Source organism: Cucurbita maxima, unplaced genomic scaffold, assembly GCF_002738345.1.
Source record: "Cucurbita maxima cultivar Rimu unplaced genomic scaffold, Cmax_1.0 Cma_Scf00029, whole genome shotgun sequence".
In the NCBI taxonomy this organism is placed as follows: Eukaryota; Viridiplantae; Streptophyta; class Magnoliopsida; order Cucurbitales; family Cucurbitaceae; genus Cucurbita; species Cucurbita maxima.
In genome coordinates this window covers 2,683,951-2,708,320 of record NW_019272045.1, presented here as the reverse complement: position 1 = coordinate 2,708,320, position 24,370 = coordinate 2,683,951, and the positions used below count along the sequence as shown (strand labels likewise).

General features: G+C 37.7%; 2 protein-coding genes across 3 annotated transcripts; both read left to right on the top strand.

Annotated features, from left to right (window-relative positions):
- The first annotated feature begins 5,025 nt into the window (after nt 1-5,025).
- On the top strand, nt 5,026-14,611 carry LOC111465411 (ABC transporter G family member 32-like). 2 transcript variants are annotated; one of them, XM_023109770.1, is made up of 25 exons: nt 5,026-5,161; nt 5,266-5,553; nt 5,923-6,043; nt 6,133-6,221; nt 6,311-6,395; nt 6,531-6,690; nt 6,944-7,020; nt 7,102-7,155; nt 7,339-7,429; nt 7,522-7,823; nt 7,903-8,184; nt 8,468-8,784; nt 8,871-9,031; nt 9,112-9,215; nt 9,311-9,470; nt 10,076-10,198; nt 10,313-10,404; nt 10,479-10,811; nt 10,897-11,187; nt 11,902-11,985; nt 12,076-12,209; nt 12,294-12,521; nt 12,608-12,779; nt 12,857-13,111; nt 14,168-14,440. In XM_023109770.1, exons 2-25 carry the CDS (start codon nt 5,279-5,281, stop codon nt 14,438-14,440), a joined length of 4,263 nt encoding a protein of 1,420 aa, XP_022965538.1. In that variant the 5' UTR covers nt 5,026-5,161; nt 5,266-5,278. The 2 variants fall into 2 exon arrangements, with proteins under 2 accessions (XP_022965538.1, XP_022965539.1); XM_023109771.1 differs by lacking the exon at nt 5,026-5,161 and having other exon boundaries at nt 5,279-5,553; nt 14,168-14,611.
- Nucleotides 14,612-15,045: 434 nt separating this feature from the next.
- Nucleotides 15,046-19,053, top strand: LOC111465473 (probable inactive receptor kinase At2g26730). The gene is made up of 2 exons (XM_023109868.1): nt 15,046-17,259; nt 18,270-19,053. The coding sequence occupies exons 1-2, from the start codon at nt 15,990-15,992 to the stop codon at nt 18,917-18,919; spliced, it is 1,920 nt and encodes a 639-aa protein (XP_022965636.1). The 5' UTR covers nt 15,046-15,989; the 3' UTR covers nt 18,920-19,053.
- Nucleotides 19,054-24,370: the final 5,317 nt, after the last annotated feature.

Here is a 24,370-nt window from a genome sequence, read left to right as displayed (position 1 = left end):
GTGTTTATCAGTTGTGATATACCATCAATTTATGTACTAATGAGTATCTCTATACGGGAGCTCTTTTGGAACTTGTATATATACCTACTTCATTTATAATAATAATAATAATAATAATAATAAATAAAAAAAAAAGATAATAACCCTAATGAATATTTTATAAAATTTGGAGAATAAAAAACATATTTATTGATTTGATTTGATTTTGATTTTAGCATGACCATAAAAGGGAAGAAGAAAGCGTGAGCCCTAAGTAACAAACTTCTTACCAAAGGGGAAAATCTTTTCATATATAAACCGTAACTTTCTTTCTTTTCAAGTAATCCATTTATTCCATTCACCACCTTTTTTTGTAAAAGGGATTCCTTCCAAGAAACTAATGCTTACATTTTTCAACAAACAAATTACACACGGATAATGAATAATCAATAATAGTTAACTTAAGGATATACATGAATTGGGTTAGGCGTTTCGAGTTGGCTGTGTTGGTATCCCGAACAACCCAAATAGAGTTCATAACCCAACCTTGAGACCCGTAAACCTAACCCAACTCTCTATGTTTGTGGGTTACATCGGCATATATGTGAACACAATTGTCTCTCTTAGTATGAAGCCTTTTAGGTGATTCCATCAATGTTCTCTTTGGGCTTTCCCTCAATGTTTTAAAAATGCATTTACTATGAAAAGATTTCCACACTCTTATAAAGAATGCTTCATTCTCCTCCCCAACGATATAGGATCTCATAGTATCATACCCGAGTGTGAAACAAAGGTGATATACGTCAATGACATAGTCATAGTGATCTACAGTTAAGCTCGACAGGCAGAGCAAACTCTCATAAAACGTGGGGAGGAGAACATGACTATTTAAGGAAAATTATCTTCATTGATATAGACAATATATCGAGATGGGTAGAAGTTCATCGTTCTTACCATCGAACGAGTATCGATTCTAGATCTCTTTTTCAAGTCAAATCCAACTACTCTATAAATTTCTTTCACCAAACAATTGGTGCAAATAAAGAAGATCTATTGAATAAAATTTTATAGGTAACCAAATGCATTTTAATGAAGGTTAGCTGAAAAGCATTAACATTCTATATAAGTTATGGCTAAGTCCAAGCCATGGGTTATGATCAAGTCCACTTTTTGGTAGATATATGTTCCCATTAGATATAGCTCAAAAAGCTGTCAACTTTTATCAAACTTTAGGTTAAAAGTATTTATTTTAGGCATATCAACTATTAACCTAAAGTTTTTGTACATTTTCTTCTCAATATATATGGAGACGTGTCTCTTTCGAGCAACCCTTTTTATATTATATAGTTTAATATTTCATCATCTAATAAAATTATTATAACGACCTGGATTCACTGCTAGCAGATATTGTCATCTTTGAGCTTTTCCTTTCAGACTTTCTCTCGGGACTTTAAAATGCGTCTACTAGGGGAAAGTTTCCATACCTTTATAAAGGTTGTTTTGTTCTCCTCCCCAACCAACGTGAAACATCACATACTACATATATCAACAAAGTGATTTTTTTTTCAGTGGCTCGATTATAAGAATTCCAAAGTTAAACGTGCGAATGTCGGGCACATAGGTGCTGAATTTAGACTTCGAATCTTAATTTGAATCGGAAGCATGAAGATTTACAAGGAATTGCTACTACCCACTTGATTAGTGTTAAATCCTTGCATTTCAATAAGTCAGAATAATTTCAAAGTGGAATCTTACTCGCATATTAAGTGATAAATTAATTTCTTCCTTAATTTTAGTAAACTTACGTGAGATCCACGTTAATTGGAGAGGGTAATGAAATATTTCTTATAAGGGTGTAGAAACCTCTCCTTATTAGACGCATTTTAAAATCGTAAGGTTGATAGCGATAAGTAACGGGCCAAAACAGATAATATCTGCTAGTGATGGGCTTGAGCTATTACAAATGATATAAAGGTCAGACATTAGGTAGTGTGCCAACGAAAACATTGACCCGGTAGATTGTGAGATCTCACATCTGTTAGAGATGAGAACTAAACATTTCTTATAAGGTTGTGGGAGCCTCTCCCTAGTAGACGCATTTTAAAACTGTGAGGTTGACAACGATAACTAACGAACCAAAACAGACAATATCTATTAGCAATAAGCTTGAGCTATTACAAATGGTATCAAAGCCACACTGGATAGTGTGCCAACGAGAATACTGACTCTGTAGATTGTGATATCCCACATCAGTTAGAGATGGGAACGAAACATTCTTAAGTGTGGAAGCCTCTCCCTAATAGACGAGTTTTAAAATCATGACACTAATGGAGATACGTAACAGGCCAAAACAACAATATTTGCTAATATAACGAGCTAATTGATTAAAACGTTATAGCTCGATGAAATGAAATCCCAAATAACCCATAAATGTAGGGCACATCAAGAAGTGGCCAAAAATAAAGGGAGTTTGGGAGCCACATTTTTGGACATTTTGTTATTGTTGTATGAAAGATTGAAATTTTAGGAACAAGTTGAGATAGCAATAAATTGGGACACAAAATGAAATTAATTTATGCTCACAATTATTTCTCTTTTTATTTTAAAATTTTTTAAATTATATTTTTAGTCACACTTCCATTTAATTTCCCATTAATATTCTCACCTATAAACCAAACATAATTTCAAAATAAATAATTATAAAAACATGCTATAATTTTATACTTTACTTTTTCTTTCCCCTCTCAACCCTTCAACATATTTAATATTTTTCATTTTAAATTTTAAATTTTAGTTTATTTATCACATTTTTTTAATAAAAATATAAAATATTAGGATTTAGACATAGTTTCTATCATTAATACTATTATTGACGGTTTCATATACGGGTTGTCATTTTTTGGTTGGGTCAACCCAACCCAATCCAACCCAACCCAACCCAACCCAACCCAACCAGTGATGAGTTGTAACTTGTAAATGTTTGATATTTGAATTTTATGATATTTTGTGGATAAATATGATTTTTTTTTAATTTTTAAAATAACCCAATAACCCAACCCAATTCAACTTGAAAATAGAGGGCTAGGTTGGATCGTAAACTCTACTCGAGTTACTCGGGTTACTCGGGTCACCAATCCAACTAACCTAAAATTTCAGTTTAGTTAAAAAAAAAAAAAAATTATAAACCAATCCAATCCAACCCAACTCGTACACCCGTAAATAATTCAAGACGAAAATTTTATTTTATTAAAAAATGTTAAAATACTCTTGAATTTAAACTCTTAATCTCTTGATCAAAGATACGTGTCGTTTTAACGATCATATAACTTACTCGTTCATACAAATATTAGTCCCTTTTAGCCTAAAACTACATAATTTTGCCCTTTGACTTAAGGAAGTGAATGCCATGTGGGTTTGATCCCTACTCATTAAATGATGAGCATGAATTATGTTCCCTACTCAATTTTCCCTTTTATTCAATGTTACCTGTAAGTTGACTCATTATATTTATACTTAAAAAAATACATTTCTTTTAGTACATTATATTAATACATATATATATTACAAATTAATAAAAGTATTACACAATTTAAAAGTGATTTAAATAATTTCGTCTAGGATCAACATATCATTGACAGATTTATTAATAACTAGTCTACCAGCGATGAGTAATGATCATTGGTTGTTCACACACTCGTTTGCTATTATGTATATTACTTAGTGATAGGTAATAGTAGCAGTTAGACCGGGAAGCAAAAATGACTCCAATGACGACGACGTAAGTAGGTTCATAATGTAAGCGGGTGTTTGCTAGGTTTGTGTAACAGTCTAAACCTACTGCTAATAGATAATGTCCGATTTGACCTATTATGTATCGCTGCCAACTTTACAGTTATAAAATGGGTTTGTTAAAGAGAGGTTAACTTGTTCAAGGCGAGCAGGAAGTGTCGTGAAAAATTCAGACGTTCTTAGCATGTGATACAATTACGATGAGACTCGTTATTCGAATAAGTGGTATAAGTCCGATGCTCTAAATTGATTCAAAATTATTATATTGAAAATAAAAATAAAAACTTTACACCAAAATATACGGTGCCATTACTATTATAAAGTAGATTGTCACATGATAGGGTTACCATTTGATCAAACGTGCTAGAGTGATAGAACCACCACGAAGCCAAAGCTTCTTTTCCATTTTCAAAATCCCAATTTTGTCCCTTTCCACTATCCTACAAAACTGAAGACATTTACCCGCCCTTTTAAAAATAGCCACCCTTTCAGGGGTATAAAAGTCAATTCACTCCATTCAACCGTTTTAATCAAAATCTTTCTCCCACCTTCCATTCCCACGCGCCATTACCGTCCTTTAAAAACACCCGCTTTAAAATTACAAATTTAGCCTTTTTATTTTTATTTTTTATTTTTAAAATTCCCAAATTTACTAAGAAATTATGATTGTCGTTCACAATTTTGCATGCATGATTACATATGGGCGAAAAATTGTAAAAGCGTTTCGCTATTGTATCAACCGTTATTAAGAGAAATAAATATTTTTAAATCTATAGTTGATAATTATTAAAAACGGTCAAATAGTTTTTAGAAGTGTTCAAATGACCAAAGAATTTGACGAACGTGGACTACTTAACTCAAATCATATTGGGTTGGGATGAATTTTTGGAAAATCGAAAATTTAGGTCGGTTTGTATATTAACAAGCCAACTCGACCGACTCAAAATTAGAGTTACAATCAAACCTCATTTTTAAGATTATTATGAATATTAAGACTAATATTAACATTATAACTCCTAAATATTGAATATTTACTTATTAATATAACAATTATAAAGCTTCGTCCCGAGGCCGCTACTTAACGGTATAATTGATTACTTTGTTATGGTGGCGAGTAGATAATATTTTCATACGCGCGAGAGTGGGAATTGTAATGCTCCAGCCATCTCTCTCTCTCTCTGTTCTTCCCGCGGCCAATAAATGCTCCTTCTCACTGCTCATCCTCTCTGCTTTACAAATCCGCAACAGCTATGCGTTAGAGAGAGAGAGAGAGAGAGAGAGTTCAGCTAACGACTTTGAACACAGAGAGGGAGAGGGAGAGAGAGAAGGTTAAAGCAGCCATTAATGCAGAGCTCAACCACCCATTGCTAGGGCAATATTAGTACACAAAGAGATAAACGAAGCACCGGATTCACCAATGTTAGAGTCTTCTCTTCAAGCATTACATTGTGCGTTTCCAACTCTCTCTCTGTTTTCTTTCTCTTGTTGAGCTCATAGATCTCGGCTCTCCATGTGGAACACGGCGGAGAACGTGTTCATTCGGGCGGAGTCGTTTAGGGAGCAGGAAGAAGACGAGGAGGCACTCCGGTGGGCGGCGCTCGAAAGGCTGCCTACATATTCGCGTGTTCGTAAAGGCATTTTCAAGAACATTGTTGGAGATACCAAGGAGGTTGATGTTAGTGAACTTGAGGCTCAGGAGCAGAAGCTTCTTATTGATCGATTGGTTAGCTCGGTTGATGATGATCCGGAGATGTTCTTTCAACGAATGCGTCGGCGTTTTCATGCGTAATTCTAATTCCGCTTCTCTGTTAATTTCTGATTATTCATGTATTTGCTGCTCTGTTTTTGGCGAACTTTTTTTTGGTTCTTGACGACCTTTTGGATTATAGCTCAGTTTTGCTCCTTATTAATTGATAAGCCAAATGACGTATGATTACTAGTTAAAATGTTCTTTGTTTGCTTCACGGAGCTGTTTTTTCCACGAATTACTACCTTTTAGATGTTTGAGATCGTGTTAATTCGAGGGCCCATTGATCAATTCTTTTTCCCGCTGAATTTTGCTTTATCATTGGCTTGTGAATTTGTAACTTTCATGATTATGGTACTACTGTGATCACTAAATTTGTTAACATTCTCTCACTTTGATCTTCGCAGAGTTGATTTAGAGTTCCCAAAGATTGAGGTTAGATTTGAACATTTGACTGTAGAGTCGTTTGTTCACGTTGGAACCAGAGCTCTGCCGACTATTCCCAATTTCATGTGCAATATGACAGAGGTAAGTCATCTTTTGTTGATCAATTTCATGAACAAATGTCTTTGAAATCTGTTCTTTGAATGTTAATTAATTCTTGTACATTGTGCTAGGCACTTCTTAGGCAACTGAAAATTTACAGAGGTCAGAGAAGCAAGTTGACAATTTTAGACGATGTCAGTGGAATTATAAGACCTTCCAAGTAAATTTTCTAGTTCTATCCATAATACAGGTTGAATCTTTGGTTATGCTTCTATTTCTAATGTGACAAGATCATGAGCTCTTTTGTAGAATGACTTTGTTATTGGGTCCCCCAAGCTCTGGAAAGACAACTCTTCTTCAAGCCCTTGCTGGTCGCATTGGAAGTGATTTGCAGGTACTGAATAATTGAAAATTTCCATTTCACTGCAAGATCATGAGCTTGCATGTCCTGTTGCATTCTGCTGAAGTAACACCTAAGCCTAACTTCTCCATTGTTTTTTAAACTATTTGTTCTTAATTCATTGGTCAGCAATCAGGGAGAATAACATATAATGGGCATGGCTTCAATGAGTTTGTTCCGCAGAGGACAGCAGCTTATGTTAGTCAGCAGGACCGACATATTGCAGAAATAACTGTTAGAGAAACTCTCGATTTCGCAGGGCGTTGCCAAGGCGTTGGGTTCAAATATGGTAAGCAATGGAACACCTTTCACTGTGACAGCTACTACTTCTTTTACTACTTATTTGTGTTGAGGATGGTTGGGAGGAGTCCCACGTTGGCTAATTTAGAGGAGGATCATGAGTTTATAAGTAAGGAATACATCTCCATTGGTATGAGGCCTTTTGGGGAAACCCAATGCAAAACCATGAGAGCTTATGCTCAAAGTGGACAACATCATACCATTGTGGAGATTCGTGATTCTTAACAATTTGAACTGTGCAGATATGCTCGTGGAACTAGCAAGGAGGGAAAAGATTGCAGGGATAAAACCTGATGAAGATCTTGATATATTTATGAAGGTACATGATACTTCATTTATATTTTTCCTTTTATCTTCTTCTGTTACTATCTGTTTTTAATTTTTCTACTTTTCTCTCTAGTCATTGGCTCTAGGGGGTCAAGAGACAAGCCTTGTGGTGGAGTACATTATGAAGGTACATTCAGATGCTTTTTAATTCAATGCAGAATATTAAATTTTATCGGGATGTCGACATTTTCATCAACATTTTCACATGTTCATGAGTTTGACACCGACATTTTTACTATGCCATATAAACATGTCACTTACTATATCATGAAGTCATTGCTCCATACCTGAAGTATTGATATCTGCGAAGATTTTAGGACTGGATGTGTGTGCTGACACATTGGTGGGAGATGAAATGCTGAAAGGGATTTCTGGAGGACAAAAGAAGCGTCTTACAACTGGTTTGTTTCCACCCACTGATGAATATATTAATATGAGTAATGATGATGACAATACTAATATGAATATTTATGATGACAATGTGTGAGTTCAGGCGAATTACTAATTGGTCCTGCAAGAGTTCTATTCATGGACGAGATATCAACTGGACTTGATAGTTCAACTACCTATCAAATTATCAAATATCTTAGGCATTCTACCTGTGCACTTGATTCAACCACTGTAGTTTCTCTGCTGCAGCCTGCTCCTGAGACCTATGAGTTATTTGATGATGTTATACTTCTCTGTGAAGGCCAGATTATATACCAGGGACCCAGAGAAGCTGTTCTTCATTTCTTTGCATGTATGGGATTCACCTGTCCCGACAGAAAGAATGTTGCGGACTTTTTGCAAGAAGTAAGCAGTGTACATATTGAACTGTAAATTTCCACTACTTTTTGCTGATTTTGTTTTTACTACTCAACAATGACTGTAGGTTATATCAAAGAAGGATCAAGAGCAGTATTGGTCAGTTCCTGATCGTCCTTACCAATTTATCCCCGCAGCAAAGTTTGCCAAAGCTTTTCGTTTGTATGACATTGGGAAGAATTTGTCAGAAGAACTGGAAGTTCCTTTTGATAGACGATATAACCATCCAGCTTCCTTGTCATCTTCTAAATATGGAGTTAAGAGGCGTGATCTTCTTAAGACCAGCTTTTCATTGCTAAGGCTATTAATGAAACGAAACTCATTCATCTACGTTTTTAAATTTATTCAGGTAATAATGAACTGGTTCTTTTTGGATTTATATGTTAGGATTGTTGGGAGGGAGTCCCACATTGTAGAGGAACATGGGTTTATAAGTGAGGAATAATGTCTCCATTGTTATGAGGAGGGAGTCCCACATTGGCTAATTTAGTGGAAGATCATGGGTTTATAAGTGAGGAATACTATCTCCAATGTGGGACTCCTCCCAACCATCCTCAACAAAAACAACTTACAACTTATTGAACCATTCTTAACTTATCTGTAATGTTGTCCTCATTGTTTCTTTTGTGCAGTTACTATTGGTTGCGCTGATTACAATGAGTGTTTTTTTCCGGACAACAATGGATCATGACACAATTGATGACGGAGGAATTTATCTTGGGGCACTCTACTTTTCTACTGTCATCATTCTTTTTAATGGATTTACAGAGGTCTCAATGCTAGTGGCCAAACTCCCTGTACTTTACAAGCATAGGGATTTGCACTTTTATCCAAGCTGGGGTTATACTCTTCCTGCTTGGATCTTGAGTATTCCAGTTTCACTCATGGAATCTGGTATCTGGGTTGCTGTCACGTATTATGTGATTGGATATGATCCTGCTATCACTAGGTAAGTGGTTAAAATTGAGTATTCCTTTTGAATTTGGTGAGAGAGAATGATAACTATGTTGACATGGATGGATTCTGAATATGCAGATTCTTGCGACAATTTTTGTTGTTCTTTTCTCTGCATCAAATGTCTATAGCACTCTTTCGCCTCATTGGATCATTGGGCCGTAACATGATCGTTGCCAATACCTTTGGATCATTTACTATGTTGGTTGTTATGGCTTTGGGAGGATACATTATTTCAAGAGGTTGATAGTGCATATTTTCTACATCAATGTATTAACCCATGAAGCGTGCATGAATCACATCTTTTCCTTTGTTCTAACAGATCGCATACCAAAATGGTGGATATGGGGTTTCTGGTGGTCTCCTTTGATGTACGCCCAAAATGCTGCATCTGTTAATGAGTTTCTTGGGCATTCTTGGGATAAGGTAATATTCTCGCTTCTACAACTGTTAAATACTCACGATGCTCATCCGTTTTAGTGATGTTGAACTTGTTTTTTTTCCCTCTATTCATTGGATAGAGCGACGGGAAGAACACAAGCATGTCACTAGGAGTATCTTTACTAAAAGCACGCAGCCTTTTTACTGAGAGCTATTGGTATTGGATCGGTGTTGGTGCTCTGCTGGGATATACAGTGATTCTCAATACACTATTCACATTCTTCCTGGCATACCTTAAACGTAAGCAATCAATTATAACTTATTGTTCAATTTCTCGCACTATGTTAGCACAAGAGGTAACAATTCAAGCCTACCGCTAGTAGATATTGTCAGTTTTAGCCCGTTACGTATTGCTGTCAGCCTCACGATTTTTAAAACGTGTCTGTTAGGGAAAAGTTTCTACACCTTTATAAGGAATGCTTTATTCTCCTCTCCAACCGATGTGGAATCTCACAATCCACCCCCTGGGGGCCAGCGTTCAGTGTCTGGATTGTGAGATTCTACCTGGAGAAGAGAACAAAACATTTCTTATATGAGTGTAGAAACATTTCACTAATTGTAATGGTCCAAGCCCACCACTAGTAGATATTGTCTTTGGGCTTTCCCTTTCGGGCTTCTCCTCAACACTTTAAAACGAATCTCCTAGTGAAAGATTTCCACACTTTTATAAAGAGTGTTTCGTTCTCCTCCTCAACTAATGTGGGATATCACACTAATTGACGAGTTTTAAAGCCTTGTAGGGAAGCCTTTGAAGGGAAAGGCCAAAGAAGACAATATCTCATCGGAGTAAATTTGCTTCTAAACTATTGTTTACTGATTCGTTGCTTCACCCTTTTTTTCCACAGCTTTGGGTAAAAGCCAAGCTGTAGTCTCCAAAGAAGAACTACAAGAGAGAGAGAAAAGAAGGAAAGGAGAAACTACTGTTACTGAGTTGAGACATTATTTGCAGAATTCGGGGCCATTGAATGGTTTGAATCTGATTAACCTGTTTGAAAAACGTAGTATAGTTTTCCTTAGCCATTCCTCAAGTGCTGTCAATGCCAAACTAATTTTATAATTTCACCATCTCAACAATTTGGCAGGAAAGTATTTTAAACAGAGAGGGATGGTACTTCCCTTCCAACAACTTTCTATGTCTTTCAGCAATATTAATTACTACATTGACGTTCCCGTGGTGAGATTTGAATCCATTTCTTTATTTTGGGTATTTCTTGTTTGTTTCTTATCTGATCTGAAGTATTACTTCAGGAGCTGAATCAACAAGGGGTAACAGAAGACAGATTGCAACTTTTGGTTAATGTTAGTGGATCGTTCAGACCAGGTGTGCTAACAGCACTACTAGGAGTCAGTGGAGCTGGGAAAACCACCCTTATGGATGTATTAGCTGGTAGAAAAACTGGTGGAGTCATTGAAGGAAGCATACATATATCTGGCTATCCCAAAAAGCAGGAGACATTTGCTAGAGTTTCTGGTTACTGTGAACAAACAGATATTCACTCCCCATGTTTGACCATTATGGAATCACTTCTCTTCTCTGCTTGGCTGCGATTACCTTCAGATGTTGACTTGGAAACACAGAGGGTAAAACTCGATTGATGATTAACTTTAAAGTAATTACCATGTGTAATTGACATAAATTGATCAACGATAGTTTATTTTTGTGCAGGCTTTTGTTGATGAGGTGATGGAACTTGTTGAGCTTACTCCACTCGCTGGAGCTTTAGTTGGTCTACCGGGTGTTGATGGTTTATCAACAGAACAAAGGAAAAGATTAACAATAGCTGTTGAACTTGTAGCGAACCCATCCATAGTGTTCATGGATGAACCAACATCAGGGCTGGATGCGAGGTCTGCTGCCATTGTCATGCGGACAGTGAGGAATATTGTCAATACAGGACGTACAATAGTCTGCACAATCCATCAGCCCAGCATAGATATCTTTGAATCCTTTGACGAGGTAATTTCCATTTTTCTTATCCTCCTTTCTGCTCCTTTCAGCTTGAAGACTTGTTTTGCCTCCGTCCACTATTTGTTTGTTAGGAATAACGACTTCTACAATGGTATGATATTGTCCACTTTGAGCATAAGCTCTCATGACTTTGCTTTAGGCTTCCCCAAAAAGCCTCGTACCAATGAATATGTATTTCTTATAAACTCATGACCATTCCCTAAATTAGCCAAGGTGAGACTCCCTCCCAACAATCCTCAACAATCCTCTCCTCGAACAAAGTACACTATAGAACCTTCCCTGAGGCCTATGGAGCCCTCGAATAGTCTCCCCTTAATCGATGCTCAACTCCTTCTCTGGAGTCCTCGAACAAAGTACACCCTTTGTTCGACACTCAAATCACTTTTGACTACACCTTCGAGCCTCAAAAACTTATTTGTTCGACATTTGAAGATTCTATTGACATGGCTAAGTTAAAGGTATGACTCTAATATCATGTTAGGAATAACGACTCTCCATAATAGTATGATATTGTCCACTTTGAGCATGAGCTCTCATGGCTTTGTTTTGAGCTTCTCCAAAAGTTCTCATATCAATTGAGATGTATTCCTTACTTATAAGCTCACGATCATTCCCTAAATTAGCCAACGTGGAACTCCCTCCCAACCATCCTGAACGTTGTTACGAAGTTCTTTTTAATGATGACATTTTATGCTTCTGCAGCTTTTATTAATGAAGCGTGGAGGAGAACTCATTTATGCTGGTCCATTAGGGCCCAAATCTCGTGAACTTATCAAGTACTTTGAGGTAAAATCATTTACAGACGTATCTCAACCAACTGCTGCTAGATATTTTTAGATACACAAATCCTCAGATGCCTCAGTGTATATTATTCAGGCTGTTGAAGGAGTGCCAAAGATCAAATTTGGGTATAATCCAGCTGCATGGATGCTTGAAGTTACATCTGCAGTTGAAGAAAGTCGCCTCGGGGTGGATTTTGCTGAAGTTTACCGGAGATCAACGCTATTCCAGTATGTATCAGTTCATTCTTTTAACTTTTTTTAAAAAAATTTATATACCTTTTCTTTAACTAACCAGGTTCACTTTTTCTTCAGACGCAATCTAGACTTGATCGAAACCTTGAGCAGGCCAATGAGTAACTCAAAAGAACTGAGCTTCCCAACAAAGTTTTCTCAGTCACCTTTTAATCAGTTCTTAGCTTGCCTATGGAAACAGAATTTGTCTTACTGGCGTAACCCACAGTATACAGCAGTAAAATTCTTTTACACTGTTATTATCTCATTGATGCTTGGAACAATATGTTGGAGATTTGGTGCCAAAAGGTTTCTTTTACTCTGAATTCGCCTTTCTTGCTTATCTTGCGATGAACTTGAAGTCCTAAATGGTTATAATCTTTATCTTTTCACAGAGAGACCCAACAAGACTTATTTAATGCCATGGGATCCCTCTATGCTGCTGTTCTTTTCATTGGAATCACCAATGCCACTGCCGTTCAACCAGTTGTTTCAATTGAGCGATTTGTCTCATATCGAGAAAGAGCTGCTGGATTGTATTCTGCATTACCATTTGCATTTGCTCAGGTATTCCTCTTGACGTTTTATGCGTACCTTATGGTAACTGAGTTCCTGAAAGTTTCCTAATGCATTGTGTTTTGTAGGTGGCTATCGAGTTCCCTTATGTGTTTGCACAGACACTTATTTACTGCTCCATTTTCTACTCCATGGCTGCATTTGACTGGACAACTTTGAAGTTTATTTGGTATATTTTCTTTATGTATTTTACCTTGCTATACTTCACGTTCTACGGAATGATGACAACAGCTATCACACCAAACCATAATGTGGGTGCCATCGTTGCTGCTCCCTTTTATATGCTTTGGAACCTCTTCAGTGGCTTCATGATTCCTCATAAGGTAATCCTATAATAGCTTTGTTGTAATATAGTCTTCTACACTCAATATATATATATATATACTTAGTAAATAAATAAAGTGGTAAAGTAATAGGTATATAATACAAATATATGATAAGTTAATATTGTGTGTGTATATATATAAAGTGAGGCGGAGTGGGGATTTGGATGGGGTCAGGGACAGATACGAGGAATATACTCCCGCCCCTGCCCCATTTCGGTAACGGAAAGAAATCTTTATCGTTCTCCTCCCCAGTTGATATGAGATCTCACAATCCACCCTTTTCGAGGCCCAGTCTCCAAGCTGGCACTCGTTCCTCTCTCCAGTCGACGTGGGATCTCACAATCCACTCTTCTTCTGGGTCTAGTGTCCTCATTAGCACACTGCACAGTGTCCACCCCCCTCCCCTCCTTGGGGCTTAGCGTTCTCACTAGTACACTGCCCGGTGTCCACCCCCTTCGGGACTTAGCGTCCTTGCTGGCACTCATTCCTCTCTCCAATCGATGTGGGATCTCACAATCCACCCTCCTTTGGGGTCCAGCGTCCTCGCTGGTACACCACCTGGTGTCCTCCCTGGCCGTTCGATGTATAGCTCTAATACCATTTGTAACCGCCCAAACCCACAAGTAGTAGATATTGTTCTCTTTGAGTTTTCTCTTTTGGGCTTCCCCTCAAGGTTTTTAAAACGCTTATGCTAGGGAGAAGTTTCCACACCTTTATAAAGAATGCTTCATTATCCTCCCCAACCAATGTGAGATCTCACAATCTATCCCTCTTCAGAGCCCAGCGTTCTCGTTGACACTCATTCCCTTCTCTAATCGGTGTTGTTCTCCTCTCCAATCGATGTGGGTACTCACAATCCACCTCCCTTTAAGGACTAGCGTTCTCGCTGGCACTCATTCCTCTCCCTAATTGATGTGGAATCTCACATGAGCGAAATAGGCTTATTTACTTGAAGGAAAAAAAAAAAAAAAAAAAAAATCACAACATGGTCTCACTTCTATTCTCTTCATTCTTATATCGATTTTGAGCTGACCTAAAGTTGGCTACTTGCAGAGGATCCCAATATGGTGGAGATGGTATTATTGGGCTAATCCTGTGGCATGGAGTTTATATGGACTCCAAGTATCACAATATGGCGATGACAATAAACTGGTTAAGCTATCAGATGGAATTCATTCGATAGCGATACACGACGTTCTGAAGCACGTTTTCGGGTTTAGACATGACTTCCTAGGTGTAGCTGCCATCATGGTATTCGGTTTCTGCTTGTTTTTTGCCACTATCTTTGCTTTTGCAATAAAATCCTTCAACTTCCAAAGGAGATGAGAGGTTAGTTTGATTTTGATTAAACAAATTCTTGAAGTTATAAACAAAGCAATGACAAAGGTTATAGATTCTGTATAGTAAGTATATGTTTCTTACAGATCACTCATTGTATACTTCTACCTCGGATTTTTCTACATAGAAAGTAATAATATGTTCCTTCTCTTCCCTTTCATCGTCTTCATTTGTTGCAGCCTACATAAAATGAAACAGAAAAATGAAGATCCATTCGAGCATAGCACAAGAATTTCACGTAAGATCCAAACATAGATTTCTTTTCGGTTTGGGTTGAGTTGAATTTTTAAAAAAATTGAAAATTCAGTTGGATTAATGAGTTGCATGTTTTGGTCGGGTCAACCCAATCAACTCGAAAATGAGGTTACAACCCAAGCCCAACTCGACCTAATACTACTCTTAGAAATATTAAGAATATTTAATGTTTGTACCTGATTTTAGTGATGCATTATAACTTGTAAGGTTTGATATTCGAATTTTATAAGATTTTAGTTATCAATGTTATATGTATGGTATATATTCATTGTCACTAGTATTGTGGGTTGACTTATGTGTCGGAGGTTGGATTATGCATTGGCTATCTAAAATGTATTTCGTAGCATGGACATGGACGAATCCAATGTTCGAGTGAACTTAAATCGATGGATGTTCGTGATGTCCCGTTAAGATGGTAGACACATGAGCTGGGGTGCAATACTGACACACTCGTGTCGTCTAGTACTGTCTTTGAAAGACCCTTTTCAAAGGAAGATGTCCGAGACTACTCGTCCTATGACGCTCGCCCACATTGTGACACACGCATATGCCACAGGGTAGCTTGTGCATAGTCCGTTGAGTATCCGTTTGACACCAAATTTGGTGAACTTTCATCTTTCACATCGTCGGACTTAATTCTTGAACCGCATGTCGAAACTCATATTGAAACCCTGATTTTTTAAGTTATGGATCGAGGCTCTACCCGACCTTCTTTGAGCTTGTCTTTGACACTCGTGTCGTCTTGTTCTCTCGAACTTTGTGTATGTCTCGACTTATCTTCAATGCATACTCTTGGTGTGTTGGATGATGCACCCTTCTCTTCAGCCACATAATGCACCATCCTCTTGTGTCTGTCTTGACAAGTAGAGGTCACCATATTTTCTCTTTGTGAAGTTGTAAACACTATTTGGATAGCTCGGGTCACCAATCCAAAATGGGTCCAAAAAAGTTTCCCAACCAATAAGTAACACCCTTAGTTAGAAATCCTTAAATTTTAAGGTAAAAAAACACAAACTTTAGTTGAGAGAATTAGCAAATTTAGCCCAACAATAACTCTACTTGTATTGGGTTAAGGGAGAGCGTGAGGATGGAAAAAAAAAGAGCGTTGTATTTGTTTCTTCTTCTTCATCTTCTTCCTTAGATTTCACTATGACAGTTTATATATAGTTTCCAAATACTGTCCTCTGCTACTCGCCGCCATTACTACTCTCCTCTGTTTCTTCTTCCTCCTCTCTCATAGCTTCTCGCCGGAAAACCATTGTTTTGTCTCTGTAATTTGACAATGGCGTCTGCAATTTCTCTTTGCTCTGTTTTTGTTGTTGTTCTTGTTCTGACTCAGTGGGTCAACTCGGAGCCGACTCAGGACAAACAGGCCCTTCTCGATTTTCTCTCTAAAGCTCCTCATGCCAATCGGCATCAATGGAATACCTCCAATTCCGTCTGTAATTGGATCGGCGTTCAGTGCAATTCCAATCAGTCGTTTGTTTATTCCCTCCGTTTGCCCGGCGCCGGCCTCGTCGGTAAGATTCCGGCCAACACGATTGGCAAATTGACTCAGCTTCGAGTTCTCAGCCTTCGCTCTAATCTTCTCTCCGGCAAGATCCCGTCGGATTTTTCTAATATGGTAATGCTGCAGAATCTGTATCTTCAGGATAATGCATTCTCCGGCGAGTTTCCGCCCAGTTTGACTCGTTTGACTCGGTTGACTCGGCTGGATTTGTCGTCGAATAACTTTTCCGGTACGATTCCGGCGGCCGTTGACAATCTGACCCACTTGACGAGGATTTTCTTGCAGAACAATGGGTTCTCCGGTTCAATCCCGCGAATCTCGGCGGTTAATTTAACAGACTTCAACGTCTCTAACAACAAACTCAACGGATCGATTCCAAAACCGTTGGCGAAATTCCCAACCTCCTCCTTCGCCGGAAATCTAAATCTCTGCGGCGGACCATTCCTCTCCTGCAACCCATCCACCTCTCCAGCACCGCCGCCGCAAAACCCACCAGCCGTCACTGTCGGGAAACCAAAAAACCGGTCCACAGCTGCCATAATCGGGATCATCGTCGGCGGTGTCTTCGCCGCAATTCTCCTCTTCCTCTGTATCCGGCGCCGCTCCCACCATCCAGCGAAGTTCCGGAAGCCATCGGCGGCGGCGAGAGCCATCTCGATAGTGGAGGCCGGGACGTCGTCGTCGAAATACGACATTACCGGAGGGTCGGTGGAGGCGGCCGAGAGGAACAAGCTGACGTTCTTCGAAGGGGGAAATTACAATTTCGATTTGCAGGATTTGTTGAGGGCTTCGGCGGAGGTGCTGGGGAAAGGAGACGTGGGAACGTCGTATAAGGCGGTGCTGGAAGAAGGGACGACGGTGGTGGTGAAGCGGCTGAAGGATGTGGCGGCTACGAAGAAGGAATTCGAGATTCAAATGGAAGCTTTGGGGAAGATTAAACATCAAAATGTGGTTCCGCTTCGAGCCTTTTACTTCTCCAATGATGAGAAATTGCTGGTTTTTGATTATATCTCCACCGGAAATTTGTCGGCGGGCCTTCACGGTTAGTACCTCTTCCTTCTACTTAATTATACCAATTATATAATTTTTAAAGTAATGGATGTCTGATCTTTTGAGTCTTATACGGTTCATGATCGCTACACTCTCCCGTACTTCTAATAGTTTAGTTAGATCTTTTGGAGCTTTATACTCGACTTCGTGCTGATTTGGAACATATTGATGCTTAACTTGTACTAGCTCAAGTCTACCACTAGCAAATATTATTATCATTAGGCGTTTCCTTCAGCGTTTTCCTCTAGGTTTTAAAACGCGTCTGTTAGGGAGAGGTTTCCTTCTGCGTTAACATATTGATGCTTAACTTGTCTACCACTAGCAAATATTGTCATAATTAGGCTTTTCCTTCAGCGTTTCCCTCTAAGTTTTAATAGGGAGCGGTTTTCACATACTTATAAAGGGTGTTTCGTTTCTCATCCCTAACCTATATGGGATATCACAATCCAACGTTTCCATACCCTTATAGAGTGTTTCGTTCTCCTCCTCAATCGAGGTGGGATATTACAATCCACCTGGGTGTAAGGGTGTTTCGTTCTTCTCCCTAACTGATGTGGGATATCACAATACATTGTTTTCACACCCTTATAGATGGTGTTTTGTTCTCCTCCCCAACCAACTTGGGATGTCACAATCCACCCTCCTTCAGGGCTCAGCGTCTTCCCTAACACTCGTTTTCCTCTCCAATCGATATGGGACCCCCAATCCTCCCCTTCAGGGTCCAGCGTTTTTGCTGGCACACCGTTTCGTGTCCACCCCTTCGAGGCTCAGCCTTCTCGCTGACACATCGTCCAATGTCTAGTTCTGATACTATTTTTCAAAGTCCAAATCCATGACTAGCACATATTGTCCTTGCTTACCCTCAAGGTTTTTGAAATCCGTGAGAGATTTTCACACCTTACAAAGAGTGTTTTGTTCTCCTATACGACGGACGACGGATATGGGATATCACAATCTCGTTCATTTTGTTCAATGTGTTAACGTTAAATTTGCATGGTACAGGTAGCAGAGGCTCCGGCAGGACACCATTAGACTGGGATTCAAGAATGAGAATAGCTCTAAGCGTGGGCAGGGGACTTGCTCATCTCCACCTCCCCTGCAACCTGGTTCACGGCAACATTAAATCCTCCAACGTCCTTCTCCGGCCACACCACGACGCCTGTATCACCGACTTCGGCCTAAACCCATTCTTCGCCACCGCCACGCCGCCGAATCGTCTCGCCGGTTACCGAGCGCCGGAGGTCCTGGAAACCCGAAAAGTCACCTTCAAATCCGACGTTTACAGCTACGGCGTCCTGCTCCTCGAGCTCTTGACCGGTAAAGCCCCCAACCAACAGTCCCTCGGCGAAGACGGCATCGACCTTCCCCGGTGGGTTGAGTCCGTCGTCCGGGAGGAATGGACGGCGGAGGTTTTCGACGCTGAATTGATGCGATTCCACAACATTGAAGAAGAGATGGTTCCGTTGCTTCAAGTCGCAATGTCTTGCGTTTCCACCGTCCCCGATCAACGACCGACGATGTCGAAAGTTGTACGGATGATCGAAAATATGAACAGAAGTGAGACCGACGACGGGTTGCGCCTGTCTTCCGATGACCCCTCTAAAGGCTCCGATGTTAACACGTCGCCGGCAGAATCGAGAACTCCGGCGTAGAAAAGGAAAAGGGAAAAACATGATTTTTCCATGGTGGGGTGTCCTTCAAATTGTGCATGAAAAGGGCTAAGTGGTTGGTTTGATTGTTCGAGTTATTTTGTTTGGAATTTGAGATTTGTGGGGGAAACTTGGGGAAATAGTGGCTTTTATTATTTTATTAGAATTTCTCTTTTTTTTTCTTCACTTTTATTTAATAATAAATGAGTAAATGAGTACGAGTTTTCCCTTCGATTTTGTTTAATAGTATATTTGATATATTTTATCAATCAACAGTGAGGATTAGATTGGTAGAATATTATAACATCATACAGGTTCATGAAAATTGAACTTTCAAATTCAGAAAAGTTGCTTTAAGTTTTATAGTCTTATAGGGAGGGTTTTGGTTGTGAGATCTTAGTACATACTTTTCTTCTTCCTTATTTTACTCTTAGAACAATCTTAAGTAGATTTGGTATAATACTAAAACCATAAAAACTTTTTTGAACTAGTTAATGACCCTCATCTTAAAGAGGAAAAAAAGTGCAATGGTACATGTTGGTCTTTTCGCCTTAATCTCAAATTAATTAATTTTAATTAATTAATTAATTAGATAGCAAACCTACCTTCAATTATTAATAATTATCAGTATTAATTAATTAATAGTATATTTGACCTTACTATCGGCATGATTACATTTGATGTTGACACGTGCAGAACCACATGGCATGTGTCATATATATTGATATGTGTGAATTGTCTGTGGATCGATATGCTTCCTATATGTTATGTATATGTTATAATATGTGAATTGTATGATAATAATTATGGTACGATGTGTTCAAGGATATGTTTGAGATAGGATACAAGAAGGATGCACAAAATTAAATGTAACGATAGGAGTAAAATACGTTCATGAAATGTTAAGGTTAGGTTACATACCGGAGTGATATGGATAAGAGAGATTGATGGAAGAATACGGTTAGGTTACGAGTAGAAAGGGATAGGTTTGTGATAGATTGATAGAACGATAGCGTTAGGATTGATAAAACGATAGCGTTAGGTTAAGTTATTGTGATGATATGACTAAGGTACATTCACGTAATGATATGTCTGTGATAGGTATAAGAACGTTAAAGCTATGATAAGTTAGAGAACGATATGACTACGAAGTGTTTACGTTGACTTGTTTATGATATGTTACATTGTGATGCAATATGTCATGGTATGATGTGTATATGATGAAATGTTATGTTAAAAGCATAGAACGTTATGTTAGGTCTCTTAAATTGTGTGTATACAACATGATATGAATGACATGAAATTAAGATAAATTGCATGAAATATAAACCCGTTAGAATTATGTATGATTCTGAACTGCAGAATGAGAAACAATATGATATGAATAATGAACGATATCTGAAATGATATAAAAAATGATATGATATGTACATGATGCTAGTGGGGTTTATGAAAGGATAATAAAAATGGAAAAGTTTTGGGAGCTCATGCATTTGGGGGATACCCCTATCCCCTCACGAGGGTACGGACGCGTACATCCAATGGCAGGACAACAATCGTTATGCTTTGCATAGCGCTGCCATGACGGTTACTAGTTCTAGTGGGTGTCCAGCCTAAGGGGCTCCTAAAGTATGTCCACCGGATAAGGAAAGTGGTCCAGCGGTGTGCGAACTTGCTGGTAAGCTCATACTCGCACGTATAGGCTATGTGTAGAGTATATGGTACACGTCCAAAATTACCCGTTAGGACAGCACCGTAGAAAAAATGGAATGAAAGATAGATCTCATCATTTCATTGCATGTGATTGTTGCATTTAACCCCAATAGTGGACTAACTTACTGAGTATTTCTTTAAATATTCAAGCCATGTGCTACTACATTTTTTAGGTTAAGGCAAGACATTCCTGTACGGATGACGACGACATCGCAACTCAAGACCATGACACATGCATAGAAAAACGGTATTTATTTTCTTAGACTTAGGCTAGAATAGGATGTTTTTAACTTAAACGCTTATTTATTTTATTTAGTCTTTTGTTGTGTCGTTTTAAAGATGTTTTCGAAACAGGTAAGTCCATAACTGTGTTTTAAGATAAAAGTTATGTTTTATGAAATTTTAATGAAGTCTTCAGCATTCAATGTTTATGGTATGTATACAGTAGCGACCTTAAATTAAGTAAAAAATTTCGGATCGTTACAAAACAACTTTTCAGAACGAGTTATTAACCCTTGTCTTATAGAGGAAAAAAAATGCAATGGTACACCTATGGAAAATGACTAAAAAATGACTCGAAAACGAAAGTGTTTAAGTTCGATTATTTTTACTAAACATATGTGTCAAATTTATCAAATTTAAACGTTTATCAAAGTTTCATTGAAAAATATTGGAAAAAAGCATAACTATTAAGTGTCTCCATTAGGGTTTTCTCGAGAGGGTTAAAGTTGTGAGATCTTTTAGACTTGAGTACTTGTTTTTGTTCTTCCTTATTTTATGTTTAGAATAATCTTCGATGGATTTAGTATGTTACTAAAACAAGAAAATAACTTTTGTGAACGAGTTAATGACTCTCATCTCAAAGAGGGAAAAAAAATGCAATGGTACACCTATGGAAAATGACTCGAAAATGGCCCGAAAACAAGTGTTTAAGTTTGTTTTTTTACTGAACGTATATGTCATTCATCAAATTTGAACATTTCTTAGATTTTTGGACATATAGATGTTACCGTGTGTCACATCAAATGATTCATTGGATTTAAATTTGGGTTAATTTTGATTGTCCAAACAAGTCCTTAGCAAAACTTAGCTCTCGAGTCAAGCTCAATCTCTAGCAGACATTGTTCTAAAATGTCGTTCATATCGAGAAGCGTATCTCTTCGCAAGTCATCAACTCTAGTCTAGACTTTTTGATCTAAATAGAGCTATCGATTATAGTAAATTTCTAAATTTTTTTATCTCCAAAGATAGATAAATTAGAAGAGATATTAATCGAAAAACTAATCTTCCGACCTAGGAGTGACGGATTTTGATGGAGTCTTGCAAATTGAAGCACGACCAACCTTACATAACAAGTTAGTTATGTTCGGTGGTTAGGAACTTTAACATTATTCTTGTACATAAAAAATTGCACATTTTAGTTGAAACGTGGGCTCTCATGGTCGGCCATCAAATCCAAGCCCAGGCCCATGGTTTCTGGCCCATCTGTCTCATCTATTTGATTTGGCCCAACCCATTTGTGGGCTTTTGAGTAGTTGTAGGCATCATAGAGTGGTGAAAAATATGGGAAAAAAAAAAGAGACATATTGGCTAATGATAACATATAAAAGTTGAAACAGCGATCCATTTGAAGAATGACGTTTGAAATTGACGACGTATAATCAACAAACTCGAGCATTGAGAGAGAACAACTACCAAACAAGTACTAAATGATCCAAAAAGTTTTTAAAAATGATAGGAAAATAGTTTGAGAAAGAACTTTAGGGACATGTTTTTCACTGAAACGATACGTTAATGTGAGATCTCACGTCGATAGGAGAAGGGAATGAAACATTCATTATAAGGGTGTGAAAAAACCTCTCCCTAGTAGACGCGCTTTAAAAACGGTGAGACTGACGATAATATGTAACCGACCAAAATAGACCATATATGCTAGCAGTGGGCTTGAACTGTTACAAATGAGCCAGACATCGGACAATGTGCTAGCGAGGATGTTGACCCCAAAAGGAGTGGATTATAAGATCCTAGATTGGATGAACTTTGACGTCTTTTACGTATGGATTATAAGATCCTAGACTGTTTTCATTTATACATTTAGGGTTTTCACTCACGGTTTTCATTCATTTATTTCAAAGTATTATATTTACCGCTAATCGTATTAAATCTTTTAGAATTTAAGCTCGTTTGTTGTAGCATTAGAATGTCGCATCGTATGGAGCTTAGATTCGATACTATCTTTGATGCATTTTCACGAAGAGAAAAAGGAAAATAAAAAATAAAAAAGGGTTTTTATTTTTTATTAACTTCCCATGCATGAATTCTTCATCCTTTTGCAATTGAGATCACTTAGAGGCCGACCAAAGTGATTCTAATTCCATTCTCCACTTCTCTTAGCTCATTGTTCTTTAGATGCCATTTTCAAAAACATGTTTTGGTCAACTTCCCTTAACCTAATATGGAACCATTCATATGGTTGTTAAAAGCATCAAACTTTTTGTTTATTTATGATAGCTACGAGAAACAAAACCGTTCACTTTGAAATAAAAAATTTATTCTACGTTCAAATATTTTTGTTTAAATTGCAATCATTAGGGTTTGTTTTTCTCTTTCGGTCCGAGCTTAGCATGTCTCCTCGATCCATTAGAACTAGCTAGCAATCGTAAAAGCATGTCAACCAAAGTTCCATATTGATTAGTGTAAAAAATGTCCGTTTTCTTTTTAGTTCAACAACATATAGAGTGGAGAGATTTTAATTTTTTAACGTTGTTGAGAGTATATGTATGAGATACCACATCGGTTGGAGAGAAGAACAAAATATTTTACAAGAACGTGGAAACCTCTCCCTAACAGTCGCGTTTTAAAACTGTGAGACTGACGTCCATACGTAACAAGCCAAAGAGGACAATGTATGCTAGCGGAAGGCTTGATTTGTTACAATATCTCTCAATCAGTTGAGTTATACTTGAATTAACAAAAATATCAATACTAATAAATTTTTCAAATACGAACACCGGTGGTATATGGGTGTCAATGTCATCCGTTCATGTCGTAAGGTATTATGTTAAATCCCACGAGTAAAACCCACCAAGCAAATCAAAGCAAGTTTCGATCCGAGCTGAGCTAGTAGTAGTTGAACATATATATTCTTGAGCAAAGTAGATAATATCATAACGATATAAAAGAATCGATGTCATAGCATAACATTTAAGATCCGAAGAACGAACGAACGAATCTCCGATTAATCAAAAGCCAAGGATGTAGAGAATATTATCTTTTTTGCATAACACAAATGGGTTTTAACATCAAGTATTGGTAAAGAGCAATAAATGATTCTAATGGAGAGGGCATTATAGGCCACAAGTGTTGCCATCGATGGCTTTTGTCAAAGCTTAAGAATATTTCATATAATCCATTGAATAAGGGTTTGAATTTCTGAGCTTTGGGTTTATCAAATTGCAATAAGGTATAATTTTACTGTAAAAAATTAGGTTAAGAATAATAGAATCTCACTTTTCTTTCATCTGTATATCTTCTTTAACTTTAATGACAAGTATCTACCACTACTTAAGCATATTTTTATTTTTTTTTATTTTTTTTTATACATTTAAGTATAAAGTATAAAATATATATATATATATTATAATACTTAAATAAGAATCTCTAACTTTCCAACCAAAGCTTAGCTAAAAGTCTCAATTGGGAAATGGAATAAGTTTTTTTTTTTTTTTTTTTTTTTTCCCC

Coding starts and splice junctions, on each gene's coding strand:
- LOC111465473 (XM_023109868.1), top strand. CDS start 15,990: ATGGCGTCTGCAATTTCTCTTTGCTCTGTTTTTGTTGTTGTTCTTGTT. Junction 17,260..18,269: donor TTTGTCGGCGGGCCTTCACG/GTTAGTACCTCT, acceptor TGCATGGTACAG/GTAGCAGAGGCTCCGGCAGG.
- LOC111465411 (XM_023109771.1), top strand. CDS start 5,279: ATGTGGAACACGGCGGAGAACGTGTTCATTCGGGCGGAGTCGTTTAGG. Junction 8,185..8,467: donor ACGTTTTTAAATTTATTCAG/GTAATAATGAAC, acceptor TCTTTTGTGCAG/TTACTATTGGTTGCGCTGAT. Junction 10,812..10,896: donor TTGACTTGGAAACACAGAGG/GTAAAACTCGAT, acceptor ATTTTTGTGCAG/GCTTTTGTTGATGAGGTGAT.